The sequence below is a fragment of the Oryctolagus cuniculus genome, chromosome 13, assembly GCF_051225735.1.
Source record: "Oryctolagus cuniculus isolate XC-2025 breed Fujian yellow rabbit chromosome 13, ASM5122573v1, whole genome shotgun sequence".
Taxonomy (NCBI): domain Eukaryota; kingdom Metazoa; phylum Chordata; class Mammalia; order Lagomorpha; family Leporidae; genus Oryctolagus; species Oryctolagus cuniculus.
This window is the reverse complement of record NC_142879.1, coordinates 103158090-103173076: the sequence shown is the minus strand read 5'-3', so window position 1 is coordinate 103173076 and position 14987 is coordinate 103158090. Positions and strand designations below refer to the sequence as shown.

Below are 14987 nucleotides of genomic sequence, written 5' to 3'. Positions count from 1 at the left end.
ATAAGATGACCCAAGTCCTTGGGCCCCTGCACCCATGTGGGAGACTCGGAAGAAGCTCCTGGCTCCTGGCTTCAGATTGGCTCAGTTCCAGCCATTGTGGCCATCTGGGGAGTGAACCAGCAGATGGAAGACCTCCCTCTCCGTCTCTACCTCTCTCTGTAACTCTTTCAAATAAATAAAATGAATATTTAAAAAATTTTCTTTTTTTTACATTTTAGAAGAAAAGTTTGATTGATTCATTTGAATGGCAGAGTTACAAGGAGAAAGGGAGGACTGCTGGTTCACTCTCCAAACAGCAGTAAACTCCATCTGGGTCTGCTCTGTAAGTGGCAGGGCCCAAGCACTTGGGCCATCCACTGCCGTCCTCCCAGGTCATTAGCAGGGAGCTGGATCGGAAGTGGAGCAGCTCAGAGTTGGACCAGTGCCCATGTGGGCAGCGGCTTAACCTGCTGCATCCCAACGCCATCCCCAGAGCGAATGTTTCCGGGGAAAGAACAGGATTTCAGGGCTAAAGACCCTGCACTACGCTTCAATCCATCCATCAAGCAGGGAACTGAAAAGGCTTCATCCTACGAACTGAGTACGAAATAATTTTATGATTACCCAGGAAATACCACCTTATTTAGCTTGCAAATAGCACAAGGCACAGTGAAGGAGGAGAACCCAGAGATTATACTGTCTCCGGGGCTTCCAAGAGCTCAGGGGAAAATGAAAATAAAAGATAGAGTGGAATTAGCGGGTAAGTTGATTTGGGTGCAAAATCACTGTGAAACCCACGCATAGCTTTTCCCTAACACACAGCTTCCACGACTTTCTGAAGACCCGACGCACTGCACCGGTGTGCGTGCCCGTGTGACCGTGCGTGAGCACACCCAGAAACGGCATGGGGTCTCTGCTTCCATCAGAAGCTTTGGGACATTATTCAGGGATTTTTCCAGGAGTGCTGCATCCGTGTTTAGCTAGGGAAAGCAAACAGCCTCTGGCGAGGAGCGGGTAATGAAATGGAAATGAGTTAATTCAGAGATTTATCAGCCCAAACACTTGGCAGCCTAGGGGATGAGACAGAGCATTTCAGTGATGGGACAAATCCCTTGGCAGCTTCAGCCTCCAAATCGCTTTGTTTCTTGCGGCTACTTTTGCCACATCGGATGACTCTGTTCCTCCTTACGGTTATTTAGGTCACCAAGGCTTCTTCTGTTCTTGTCGTGGGTTACAAAGTATCCTCTCGTGTGTCTTTCTGTCCCCTAAAGGGAAGTCAGACAGCAGAGGCTTCCTGAAAGTTGAACTTCCTAGCTCCAGCTAAGGGGCGTCACACTCAAATGGGAATCCGTTTTAAATCTGTCTCTACGGCCAATTCATTGCAGTCATTGGGATGTCATGCCCGTCACACATTCTCTCGCACCCGCTTTGCGCGGATGCATGGGAGGCACTTTGCTAACACGTGTGAAGTGATCTGCATCTGTCTAGGAATCCTGGCCTTGGACGCCTTCCCTGGCTGCAGAAAGCAAAGCACACGCACCCCCCCCCTTCTAGAAATCTGCGATTTATGCATTCTTTTTAGCCTAATTCTTGTGCAAGTACAACGCCATACGGCTGAGGCAAGGCTTAGGAAAGGTAAGTCATGGGGTTCCTCAAGACACCCAGCCAAGAAGCGATGGTGTTTGGGTACAGACCCAAATAAATTAACGGTGCTTTCCCTAGCCCTTCAGCCTTTCGGCTTTATAGAGTTTGAATATTAAGATTTTAATGCATGCAAGCCTTTTACATATCGTCTTTTTTTAAATATTTGAATAACTCAAGCAGCTTTGAGTCCTATGCCAACTGACTCAAAATCTTTCTGGAAGTCTCTGGTATGCAAATGCAGATGAGCAATCCAGATATTGTGACGACAGCTCCAAACAGCCGTCACTTCAGAATACGGCAACCCAAACTAGATTCTTCGTGTGCCAAGCAATGTAATCAATCGGATATCCCTAAATCGGATTTCTAAACCGGAATCTATGAGGTTTCTTAGTTCTACTCACAAAACACACGGAGGACCTGCTTGGACAGAAAACGACTAATACCAGGGCAAAACAGGAGACAATAGTTCACAATCCCTAAATTTCAAGCAGCGAATCCCACTAGGGACCATAAAAAGATACATCTTTGGCATCCTCAGAAATGCATTCTGGGAAACAGTGATAGCGCTAAAGACAAAGTGGTGACAGGTCTTTGGCTTAATATCCCTCATTCACTCCAGCACCATGCATCAGTCCTGCCGCCGACACTCAGCGAAGAGCTAAGGTTTACTGTTCTGCCCGATGCAAACATGGGAAGGCGTTTCCCAACATATGCATTTTTTTGCTTTCAGAATCTGCTCAGCCTTAGGTTCTTGTCTCTTCTCAATGCACACAGAAGTTTGTCCAACACTCCTTTCGACTTCTACTGGGACGATGACCCCGGAGCTCTAAGCCCACTGCGCTGTAAGTAAGCGTGGCCAATGTGCACTTCCAATTTAAATTTAGAAACAAACACATACGCTCTCTGGCACCCAGCTTTCTGATTGTCTGTCTTTTCCATTTCCCCCACCTGGGAGCCCTTCTTGTCTTTGTTCAACACCTGGGCCATTTCTGAATGAGGCGTCCTGACACCCAATCAACTGTGTGCTGATGGGTGGACAGAGGCAGACGTGTCTAACAGTGCACTCATGGTCACGTCCAGTTCACAGCCCGCACTCTGCACCCCACACGGGGACCTCCCTCTGGCTAACAGTGCCCCTCCTGCTAAGTGGCCGCCCCAAACCTCCACTGGGGCTGCGATTCTAGAAAAATAAACGTTAAGAACTAGTTTTGCAAGGCAAGTGGGAAACAGGGAGGTGTCCCTGAGATACCTGCTGGATTGTCCTTTTAGAAAAAGAACGTTACAAGTAGCAAGGGCAGAAATGAGAGTGAAAGCACGCGAGGCTGATTGCTCTGCTGGAACCTGCTGGACACCGTGGAAATGAAGAAAAGAATCAAAGTATACATTAGTCAGTGAGCTGGGACCTGCAGAGAAACCGAGAATGCTCCAAGCCTGCCACCCAGCGAGGCGAGAAGGCAGGGTGACCCCCACACAGCGGAAGGGCTCAGGCTCACCTGGAGCGGGTCTCAGGGGGCAGAGGTGCATCACCTCCAGAGAGGCTCGGGGAGACCGGCCGCTGCATGGACAAGGACGAGCTCTGTGTCTGCTTCGGGGACCTTGGCACTTCAGCGAAGGAGGAGTCGCGGCCGGAGAAGGACAAGGACAAGGACGAGGAACTCTCCGCCGCGGGGGGCTCTTGACCGCGTCTCTGGTTCTCCACGTTCAACAGCAGCTCCTTGTCGCTCCCGCGGGGGGCATGGTCCTTGAGGTCCACCGCGCAGGTCCTGGAGTACGCAGAACTCGGCTCCTGGCCCGACTCCTCTTGCTTCTCGCTTCTGCCTCCCCGCCTCTCGGGGGCGTCCTGGTCCTTCCTGGACTTGGTGTACCGGGAGAGGTACTCGGAGTCGCCTTCCGGGTCCAGGGTGAGCCCGTACTTCTCGGCCAGCTGCCGTCTCCTTTCTGCTTTGTACCTGGCGATTCTCTCCGCTTTGGACTCGAGCCCGTGGGTGTCCATGGTCCCCGCGCTGTAAGACGGCTCACCATGGACCCCTGAGGATTCGGGGCAGTACTTAGACCGGGTCTGCTTCTCGACAGAAGAATCCGAAGTTTCTTCCTCTTCATTTGATCGGCCTACAGGAAGAGACAGACAATCGATATACAGAGATCCTGGGACACGCGCAGGAAGACAGCCCCTGCTGTGGACAGTGCCCACGCCAGACCAAACTCACACTTGTGGACAGACTTCAAAGGAGCGAACGGAGCTGCTGTAGACACAGAGAAAGGAAGCCAGGCAGTGGGTGCTCTCCGGGCAGCCACATGGGGAGTGGGCCAGGGCCCCACCCTTATTTCCCCTGGTTATTTCCCACTGGTTTTAAATTTATTTATTTATTTGAAAGACAGAATGTCTCTCTCTCTCTCACACACACACACAAACACACACAGAAAGAGAGAAAGAGAGAGAGAGAGAGAGAGAGAGCGAGCGTGCGCGCTTCCACCAGCTGGTTTTACTCTCCGAAAGGCCACAATGGCTGGGGCTGGGCCAAGTCAAAGCCAGGTGCCTGGAACTCCATCCTGGCCTCCCCGACATGGGTGGCAGGGGCTCATGCACTTGGGCCATCTTCCACTGCTTTCCCAGGAGAGTGAGCCTAGGGAGCCGGATCAGAATCAGAGCAGCTGGGACTTGAACCTGTGGCATGCCCAGGGGATGCTGAGGTCACAGGTGGTGGCTTAACCTGCTGCACCACAATGCTGGGCCCTGGTTTTCAATTTAGTATTCCCCGTGTGAAGCCAAGGACAAGTTCAGAGTCCTTTAAAGATGGCAGGCATTGGCAGTGCTGTGACTTGACAAGTGACTGTCTGTGGTTTCGCAGGATCTGATGGAACTGTTACTAGTAGAGCCCACATCACGTTCACCAGGTTTGTGGCTTTGTGTTTTTTTGAACAGAAATGGCTTTTTCCAACTGTAGCTCATATGCCCAATGCAAATAATACCTAACATGAAAACACAGGCAGGCAAAAACCCAAATCCCCCAGTACATTGCTCTGCATTGTTAACCCTTGTCTTTTGTTGATTTATTCTTTTTTCTGTATAAAATATTTAATATTAATAATGCTTATAGAAAATATTTTCTTATAAAAGGTTACTTCAAGTCATTTGTGGAAATGGGATTAAAACGACAATTTTGGTGCAAGTGCATTTTGAAACACCTGCGTATTTGTACATGGAAATTGTATTTTGAAGGCTTTAAGGTTTAATGATAGTTGGTGTACCCATCTCAACCTGCTGGGTACTTAAGCAGTTTCTAATGTCTTATGGGTTATTTATTCATTTTTATTTATTGGGATGGCAGAGTGGCACCAAGAGAAACCGGGGGTGGGGGAGAGAAAGAGAGAGACAGAGATCCTCATCTGCTGGTTCTCTCCCCAGATGCCTACATGACCTGGCTGGGTCAGGTCAGAGCAAGCAGCCACACCTTCCACCCAGGACTCCCAGTGGGTGGTGGGGGCCCAAGTACTCAAGCCATCACCCGCTGCCTCCCTGGGTGTGCACTAGCAGGAAGCTGGATGGGTCCAGATCCCAGACACTCAGCTCTGAATGCTGGTGTCCCAAGTGGCAACTTAATCCACTGCGCCACAACACCCACCCGTTTTTTCAAAGTTGATTCATTTTATTTATTTGAAAGGCAGAAGATAGTTCCAATTTGGGGGGGGGGGGTGGGCACCAGAACAAACTTATCTTTCTAACGTTAATTTTCCTGCAAGCTTCCCGGAGCCACCTCACACCTCACTTTCCACGAGCTGCGAGGGCGCTGGGGCACCTGCTGAGGGCGGGGCCGCGGCGCGCCTGCTCACCAGTGTGCGGGCTGGCGGGGTCCGAGGCGCGCATGTATCTGGGCGTGTCTTCCTCCAGCAGCCGATGCGTCACCAGCCCAGTGCAGCTCTGCAGCAGGAGGGGCTGCGTGTCATTCTCGATCCCTTCTAAGCGCCGGGCAATTCTTTCTTTTCTGTGCAAGATACCGCAGAAGGCCTCCTGAGCCCCGGAGAGCCACTCGGCTAGAAAAGCGAGCGCTGCTTTGCCGAGGGCTCGCGCTGCCTAATCACGAACCCCACCCCCAAGCGCCTTACCTTTTCATGTCTAGAAATTCCTTCCTCTTTGGCTCGAAGATTTTTCTCAATTCTGCAACTAAAACAAAACAAAAAATCCGCAACTTAGTAGTCACGTGCTCATGTGAGTCATGCCGGCCAACAGGTGCTTCCTAAGCTCTGATTTCTCTTCTTAGTTCCCACCTCACAGTGACCTTTCGATCCTTCAAAGTTCCTCCTGGCCCGGGGAGGGGAGGGGTGGCTGCTCTCTAGCAGGTGGGGAGGGCAGACGTCAAAGGAGTAAGCACACATGCACACACATGTACATGCGTGCACCCACATAAGCACATACCCAGGTCACAGACAGGGCTAGGAAGTAAAATCACCCAGGTAAGCAGTCAAAAGAAGGGCCTGGCTATAGCAAGATTTCTCTAGTGAGGTTTTTTTTTTTTTTTTTTTTTTTTTTGATTTGACAGAGTTAGAGACAGAGAGAAAGGTCTTACTTCCGTTGGCTCACTCCCCAAATGGCCACCGTGGCCAGCGCTGTGCCAATCCAAAGCCAGGAGCCAGGTGCCTCCTCCTGGTCTCCCACGCAGGTCCAGGGACCCAAGCACTTGGGCCATCCTCCACTGCACTCCCAGCAGAGAGCTGGACTGGAAGAGGAGCAACCGGGACTAGTACCCGGCGCCCCAACTGGGACTAGAACCCGGGGTGCCAGCACCACAGGTGGAGGATTAGCCAAGTAAGCCACAGCGCCGGCCACAGTGAGGTGTTTTGTAAGCAGAAACCCCAGTATCTCTTTTCTACTTCTGTTAGGTTTCAGAGATTGTTTTTTGGAAAGGCAGACAGAGAGAGAGCTCTTCCTTCTGCTGCTCTATTCCCTAAATGACCCCCATGGCCAGGCTGAAGCCAGGCATCTAGAACTCCATCCAGGTCTCCCAAGTGGGTGGCAGGGAGCTATCTGAGTCATCTTCCGCTGCTTTCCAGGCGCATTAGCAGGGAGCTGGACTGGAAGCTGAGCAGCCGGGACTTGAACCGGTGCTCCCATATGGGATGCCGGCATCGCAGGCGGCGGCTTTACCCACTGCGCCACAGCGCCGGCCCCATGACAAAGTATCGTATGCTTTCCGGGTAGAAAACACTGACAGATGGAGGGCCGAGGATGCCGACTCCTGCGGGGCCATCAGGGGGCAGAGATACCCGGCTTCACCCCATCACTGCACCCGTGACCATCTGGACTCCTGGGAACCTAAGGTGGAGCACCACAGTCAGCCGCGGTTTAGAGTGACCCAGTTCCTGGGCGTCCCCTTGCAGGCTGTCACTGGAAGGACATGTTCCCGGTGGCAGAGACTAGAGGCTGCTCCTCTCACCTCCCCCTCCGTCACACCAATTCACAAGGCCCATCTCCTTGGAGTGGCTCCCGTGAGGGCCTTCGAAGGGGTGGAGAGGAGACGCGGGGTTTGGGCGGCTGGGGGCCGGTGGGAATTCCAACAGGCTGGGTCAGGGAGGACCTCAAAGCAGAGTGAAGAGGCTCAACTGTTTTCATTTGCATTTTATTTATTTTAACATTTTTATAAGAAAGAGAGAGAGGAGAGAGAGTGATCCCATCTGCTGGTTCACTGTCCACAAATGATGGGACTGGACCAGGTGGAAGCCAAGGGCCCAGAACGCAACCTGGGTCTCCTATGTCGGTGGCAGGGACCCAGTCATTTGAGCCATTTCCACCGCCTCTCGGTGTCTACATTAGCAGGGAGCTGGTACTGGGAGTGGATCGGGATTTGCACCCAGGCACTCTGATATGGGATGCAGGCACCTAAACCTCGAGGTCAAGCGCCAGCCCCCTTAATTTATTTTTAAAGCTGTCATTTTCAGTAATGAGTCAAAACTGCACGGGCACACACGTAAGACGCTTCCCTTCGATCGTGTGCAGACACAACGTGTTTTTTTTTTTAAATGACAGCCACCTTAAAACTTCAGTTGAAACGGATTTGAAGGCAGCTGAAAAGAGAAGTCTCCCAGTCGCCTCCCCAGAAAGCAGAGTGGCTGGAGGAAGAGGTGCACCTGCTCTCCAGTGTGTTCCTACTGAGAAGGCATCCTACCCAGCTTCTCAGGGGAAGCTTGACTAATAACAGCTCCCCAGTGAGCAAATTAGCTAAACTTGCACATGGGGCCGGTGCCATGGCGCAGGTTAATCCTCCACCTGCAGCACCAGCATCCCATATGGGGGCCAGTCTGAATCCCGGCTGCTCCTCTTCTGATCCAGCTCTCTGCTGTGGCCTGGAAAGCAGTAGAAGATGGCCCAAGTCCTTGGGCCCCTGCACCCACGTGGGAGAACCAGAAGAAGCTCCTGGCTCCTAGCTTTGGATCGGTGCAGTTCCGGCCATTGCAGCCATCTGGAGAGTGAACCAGCGGATGGAAGACCTCTCTCTCTCTCTCTCTCTCTCTGCCTCTGCCTTTCACTGTAACTCTAACTCTTTTTTTTTTTTTTTTTTTGGACAGGCAGAGTGGACAGTGAGAGAGAGACAGAGAGAAAGGTCTTCCTTTGCCGTTGGTTCACCCTCCAATGGCCACCACGGCCGGCATACCACGCTGATCCAAAGGCAGGAGCCAGGTACTTCTCCTGGTCTCCCATGGGGTGCAGGGCCCAAGGACTTGGGCCATCCTCCACTGCACTCCCTGGCCACAGCAGAGAGCTGGCCTAGAAGAGGGGCAACTGGGACAGAATGACTTGCACAGCTGGCAGTATGTATCTCACAACTATTTTCAAGGGTGATCTGAACCAAAGAGCTCTGATTAATTATTTACCCCCCAGACGGGGGAAAGGGGCCACGTTTCTCATAAGATGGGTCAAGAAGCTGCTGGAAGCGAATCCTGGGAAACCCATGCCTCAAGCCCATCTCTGAGAGAAGAAGGAAAAGTGTCGTGGTGGTAACAGGACCTGTGTAACCCAGCGACACCTTCTCCCTCCCACATCACTTAACTAAGAGGAAGAACCGCCAACCTGCGTGGAAAGTCACACGACGCCCACTGGCAAAATTCAAGACATACTTTTGTTGTTGTTGTTCAAACTGCATTGTTGCACATCGCTTTCATTTCATTAGATGTTTAATTTTTAACACTTTCTAGAGACATTGCGCAGCCCAAGGCATGCTTTAAAAGATCCCAGCGTTATGGGGAAAAGCTGCGCCATCTCATCCTCCGTCGCCCATGTTCTAGGCCAGGCCAACTAACCCTGAGACCACGCCCACCTGCCACCTGCCTCCTCCCACCTGGCACTGTTCCTCCCACCAGTCTGCCCTGTGTGAGGGTGCCCAGGGACCAGGGTGCCACAGAAGCAGCTGAGTGACAAGACAGTGGTTCAGCAAGGAGCCCGGATCAGGGACAGCAGAGAGAGGGGGACAGGGAGCCAGCCCACCTGTCCTGCATGTGAGGGAACCTCTGCCCTTGGCTGGACACCAGGCTGGGCAACCCGCCTTGAACACAGCCATCTGACAGCCAAAGACTTCTGCATATTAGAGGGGAAGTCTCCACGCACCATTTTTATTTTATATTTATTTGTAAGGGAGACAGAGAGAGAGATACATACACACAGAGATCTTCCATTCACTCCTCAAATGGAAAAATGTATTTAAAAGATAAGTTTATCTTGGCGTAAAAACTTCTGAAACCCACGCATACTTACCTCATAATATGCATTTTCATGAACTTTTTGAATGGAATGTTTATGTATATATACACACATATATATACATATATTTACATTCTACTTATTCTGAGACATTTAAGAGTTAGTTGTAGCATAGCACTTCTTTGTATCTAAATTCTTCAGTGTGTATTTCTTTTTCTTTTTAACATTTATTTATTTATTTGAAAGTCAGAGTTAGAGAGAGAGATCGTCCATCTGCTAATGCACTACCTAGGTTGCCGCAACAGCCAGGGCTGGGCCAGGCAGAGCCAGGAGCCAGGAGGTTCCTCCAGGTCTCTCACATGGGTGGCAGGGGCCCAAACACCTGGGTCATCTTCCGCTGCTTTCCCAGGCCATTAGCAGGAGCTGGATTGGAAGTGAAGCAGCCAGGACTTGAACCTGTGCCCACATGAGATGCTGGCACTGCAGGCAGTGGCTTTCCCCACTGCAGCACGGTGGCCAGCCCCTAGGATGTACTCCTTAAAGGATAAGAACATCCCACAGCCACAGTTCAGTTGATGGTGTCTACACCATAGTCCCAATTCGCCAGGGGTTCAGGTGTAGTAATGGTGGTCGTGGTATCATCTAGAGGTGCCGAGGTACAGTCTAACTTCCATTGTCAGAAGAAAATTCCTATCCTGGTTTCAAACACATCACCACGTTTACATATACTAACGGAGTCCTCCTGCTCTTCCAGCCCGCTACTGGAGAGATTCAGAATGGCACTTCCGTGGCAGTACAAACTCCACAAGGCTTTTTCTTGAGTTACTTCTGATAAGCTTTGGTTGGTCAAGAAAGAGTGGGGGCTGGCACTGTGGTACAGTGGGTTAAGCCACAGCCTGAAACATCAGCATCCCATATGGGTACAGGTTCAAGACCCGGCTGCTCCACTTCCAGGCCAGCTCCCTGCTAATGTGCCTGTGAAAGCAGCGTAAGATGACCCAAGTGCTTGGACCCCTGCACCCACGGGGGAGACCCAGACAGAGTCCTAGGCTCTTGGCTTCATCATTGCTCAGCTTGGTCACTGCAGCCATCTGGGGAGTGAACCGGCAGATAGAAAAATCTGTCTCTCTCTGTGCAACTCTGACTTTGCTGGCAATACTTTGGTCTTTCCAAATGTGCCTACCCAAATTCACAGGGAACAAAACCATGTGGTTGAACACCAGAGAGCATTCAGGTGAAATTTGTGAGCGGGAAGATCTTCTGCTTTTTACACTTGGAAGATTTAAGGGACTTTGTTAATTTAGAAACATTAATCTAGGGACCAGCACTGGGACGTAGTGGGTAAAGCTGCCGCCTGCAGTGCTGGCATCCCATATGGGCACCGGTTTGAATCCCAGCTGCTCCTCTTCTGATCCAGCTCTCTGCTGAGCCTGGGAAAGCAGTGGAAGATGGCCCAAGTCCTTGGGCCCCTGCACCCTGGGAGACCTGGAAGAAGCTCCTGGCTCCTGGCTTTGGATCAGCCCAGCTCCGGCCATTGCGGCCATCTGGGGAGTGAACCAGCGGATGGAAGACCTCTCTCTCTCTCTGCCTCTCCTTCTCTGTGTAACTCTGACTTTCAAATAAATATAAATAATTTTAAAAAGAAACATAAACCTAGTTCACACATAAAATCATCTTTGGTTTGTGAAAATTATACTTTTAGACTCGTGACGATACATTCTCTAGACAACACTGCCTAATAAACTTACGTGTTTCTAGATTTCATCATGGGCCCACAAATCCCTATCACAATGTCTAGATTCAAGTCCTGGCTCTGCTCCCGATCCAGCTTCCTGCTGCTGTGCATGCTGGGAGGCAGCAGGTGATGGCTCAAGCACTTGGGTCTCTATCATCCATGTGGGAGACCTGCGTGGAATTCTGGACTCCTGGCTTTGGTCCAGTCCTGCCCAGCCCAGCCCTGCCTGTTCTGAGCATCTGGGAAGTGAACCAGAGGATGCAAGATTTCTCGCTCACCCATATCTCTTTCTCTCTCTGTTTCAAATAAATAAGTAAATAAATATTGCTATAAGAGTTACATGTTCTTGAGCCTTAAGGGATCATGCATTTATTTCTAAAAGTGTCTGGGGTAGAGAGAGGGGAAGAGGAGCCCTTCAGCATGATGGGAACGACTCTTACCCTATGGGACTGTGCCCTCTATGTCAACTCTGCTAAGCCCTTCTGACATCAATATGTTCATCTTTTTTTAAGATTTATTTATTTTATTTGAAAGTCAGAGTTACACAGAGAGAGAAGGAGAGGCAGAGAGAGAGAGAGAGAGAGGTCTTCCATCCGCTGGTTCACTCCCCAGTTGGCCATAACAGCCGGAGCTGCAATGATATAAAGGCAGGAGTCGGGAGCTTCCTCCAGGTCTCCCACATGGATGCAAAGGCCCAAGCACTTGGGCCATCTTCTACTGCTTTCCCAAGCCATAGCAGAGAGCTGGATCAGAAGTGGAGCAGCTGGGACTCGAACCGGCGCCCACATGGGATGCCCGCACTGCAAGCAGCAGCTTTACCCACTGTGCCACAGCCCCGGCCCCATCGATCTGTTCATCTTTATATTCTGATCATATTCACAGATCTTCAGTACTTAGGTTTGGCCCAGATTAAACTGGTTTCATTTTGGTTTTCATAAAGAGTCCCAAGACTGGAGAGGACTGCTCCATTTCACAGCTGGGCCACACACCCATCCCCATGGTCCACCCCATTTCACAGATGTGTGTGGGTAGGAAAGAACCTGGTAGATGCAGGGTACGAGACACGGGGGCTGTAGACCGCACACCTCTCAGATGGGGTGGGGGGCTGTGCCATGAACTACTGGAAGTTTCTTTCTCCTGTGAAATCTCGCCTACTGCCTTCTCCATATCATTCTCACGGCCTGGCCTCTGGAGCAACAAAGACTGAGCCTTCTTTCAGGTGACAGTTTCCAAATGCTTGACAACTGCGACACGTCCCCGGTTCAGTTGTCTTCAGCGGGACAAATCCCTGGAGTCTGAAACATCAGACTATGCCCAGACACTTCACCCATTCGGCTCCCCAGGGTCTGTTCCAATTTGTCAGCAGGGCTTTCCAATTGGATTTTGCTTCTATTCAAAGAATATTTCTTCTGGTCTAATTTCTTGTGGGTTTGATCTTGTTTTTTTTTTTTTTTTCTCTTGTAGAGTATGGGAAAAAAATTGGCCCTTCCATCAGATCTCTTCTCTCATCAGATGCGCACACCTTGTGCCGGTGTAACAGTTGGTGAGAAGAAAGAACACACAAGGTGGACATCCCTTCACGGGCAAACCTAGGAGGCCCTGGCTCAGAGCAGGTGCAAATATCGCGAATATCTGACTGCAGGTGCAACTTGTGGAAGTAGCGGTGGACTGAACATAGGTGCGTGCGCCTTGGGACGAAGAAAGGGGGTTAGGATAGAGTGCCGGTGTTAGAGCCCAGTCCGGAGCTACGAAAGGCTACGGGTTACAGTAGCCAACACCGGGGAGGGGCCAGCAGCAAGGGCAGCGATCGTGTGTCAGTCGCTGCAAGTTCCCGGGTGAGCCAGGAAGGGGGCAGACAGCGAAAGCCTTACCTTTAGGAAGTGCAGCTAAGAGCTGGGCATCGATGCCTCGTCTGTGGTTAGGGAGCTGTTCCTTGTCTTCAAGGGAGAACTCTTTCTGAAAGCTAAAGGCCATCCCATTAGTGAAGAGTCTAGAAGACGACTTAAATCACGCGATGGGACAGGCTGCGAACAAACGCACGGCACAAACGCGGAGCCGCTGTTACCACCTGCGCACCGAAGACCGCTGGTTAGCAAGGCCAAGTCTGACTGTGGGGCGGGAACTGGAAACTTCTCTCACTTATTCAGGCGTGTGTTACCACGCTGGCTTCTGTGCAGCCCAACAGCTACATCTCTGGGAACACAGCCGACCTGGGAGCCCTCACTGCCGCTTCCCGACCCAGGCCAGGCTGTGCAAGGGTGGACTCCTCACTCAGCCTCTCTGTGCTACCACTTCCTCCTCGGAAAATCCGCGTCTTCGCCCCAGTGATGAGGTTAGGTCAGAGGAACAAACACCTCCTCTGAACAACCAAGAGCGCAAAGCTTGGCCAAGAAGGTCTGACAGCTCACACAGGTGTGTGGGACCAAAGAGGAAATGGAAAGGCAGAATGAGAAAGAACTGGGCTGGACTGCGTGCTTGTCACCTATACTCAGCATATTCTAGAAGCAAGGTTGTTTTGTAAATTTTTACTTCTTTATATGAGAGACAGAGAGAGACAGAGAGACAGAGAGAGAGAGAACAAGCAAGCTCCCATCAGTGGTTCACTCCTAATACCTGCAATGGCCAGGGTTGGCCTGAGCTAACACCAGGAGTCAGGAACTCCAGCCAGGTCTCCCAGGTGGGCGGTGGCAAGGACCCACCTACTTGAGCCATCGTGAGCAGGATGCTGGAGCAGGTACCCAGCCCAGGAATGCCATGTGGGATGCAGGCTGCACAGATGGCCCGGCCTGATCTTAGTGATCCCCACAGGCCCTGTGAGTATGCACTACGCAATGGCGTGCGGCTAAGGTGTTTTACAACCGACTGTGCTGAGCTGGCACCACCCAACGCACGTGCTTTGCAGTCTTTGCTGTGAGAGGGAATCTCAGGGAACCCACAGATGGGAGAAAACCTCCTACTGGACTGGTTTAACCCTCAAGCTCCCACAAGGAAACCACTGCATGGTCTGTCCACGGACAGGTATTTGACAAGAGGAGTCAGGACTCCAATCTAGCACTTGCACTGATCCCATGCACAGATGCACCAAGGTGACTGCGCACACAATTCCACGGCCTCCTTAGAAACACGCGTGGAGTCCGAGAGGGCAGATGGCACTGCTGTTTGGCTGGGAGAAACCAGAGCCCGGAAGCCGGGAAACCACTACTGCCCAACGGACACCATCACTTCTGCAAATGCATTCAGCCTAATGCTGGGCCTCCTGCATCCCGGGGCCGGGGTTCCTTGGGGCGGATACTCAAGCCCCCACATGTACACTAAGCACAGTACATCACTAAACACCGGCATCCAGTGTGAGCGCCAGTTCGAGTCCCGGCTGCTCCACTTCCTTGGAGCCAAGTGCACCTGAAATCCTTCTTACCGTATACACACGTGGTAAGGCTTAGCTCCATGAATGTGAGCCATGCCTTCTCGCTCCTTCATTGAAAGTCCTGAGAATAAACCACTCTCTATCTGGACTCAGATGCTAGGAAATCTGCCTAGTCGGATACTGAAATCAGCAGTGACTTCTAACTGGTAACTTGCAAAGCGGCAGTGGGTCTTCTCAGTATATCATTCAGATAGATGCTTAGCCTAGATTCTTACAAAATAAATCACCCCAGAAATGTTCCTTTCTAAGGGAGTAGCATGTGATTTTAATGGACTATTTCACTGCTAATTTAAATATTCTGACCCCGGAGTGGCTGAGTGAGGATGAAGCCAGAAGTGGGAATTCAATCCCAGGTCTCCCACGTGAGCGGGCAGGGACCAAATTGCTTGAACCATCACTGCTGCCTCCCAGGGTGCATTAGCAGGAAGCTGGAGTGGGAAGCTCTGTTTCTTCTTTAGGAAACTCCACATCTCAGAAGGAAAATTCTGCATCAAAACGAAATAACACAGCCCTGA

General features: G+C 51.2%; 1 protein-coding gene across 28 annotated transcripts in view; it reads right to left on the bottom strand.

Moving 5' to 3' along the window:
• The window catches only part of SVIL (supervillin), a 204028-nt gene that overhangs the window by 67448 nt on the left and 121593 nt on the right, over positions 1 to 14987 (bottom strand). For 24 of the 28 annotated variants that reach the window (XR_016219243.1, XR_016219242.1, XM_089311867.1 and 21 more), the window contains 4 exons: positions 12920 to 13011; positions 5728 to 5785; positions 5455 to 5606; positions 3117 to 3732 (listed from right to left, as the gene is read on the bottom strand). Coding sequence is in view for 26 of the 28 variants with exons in the window: in XM_051821603.3 (XP_051677563.3) it covers positions 3117 to 3732; positions 5455 to 5606; positions 5728 to 5785; positions 12920 to 13011 (918 nt within the window). In the remaining 2 variants the exon portion in view is untranslated. The remainder of the gene's footprint in view (positions 1 to 3116; positions 3733 to 5454; positions 5607 to 5727; positions 5786 to 12919; positions 13012 to 14987) is intronic. The other 4 variants (XM_089311869.1, XM_089311871.1, XM_051821620.3 and 1 more) reach the window with 1 other exon arrangement.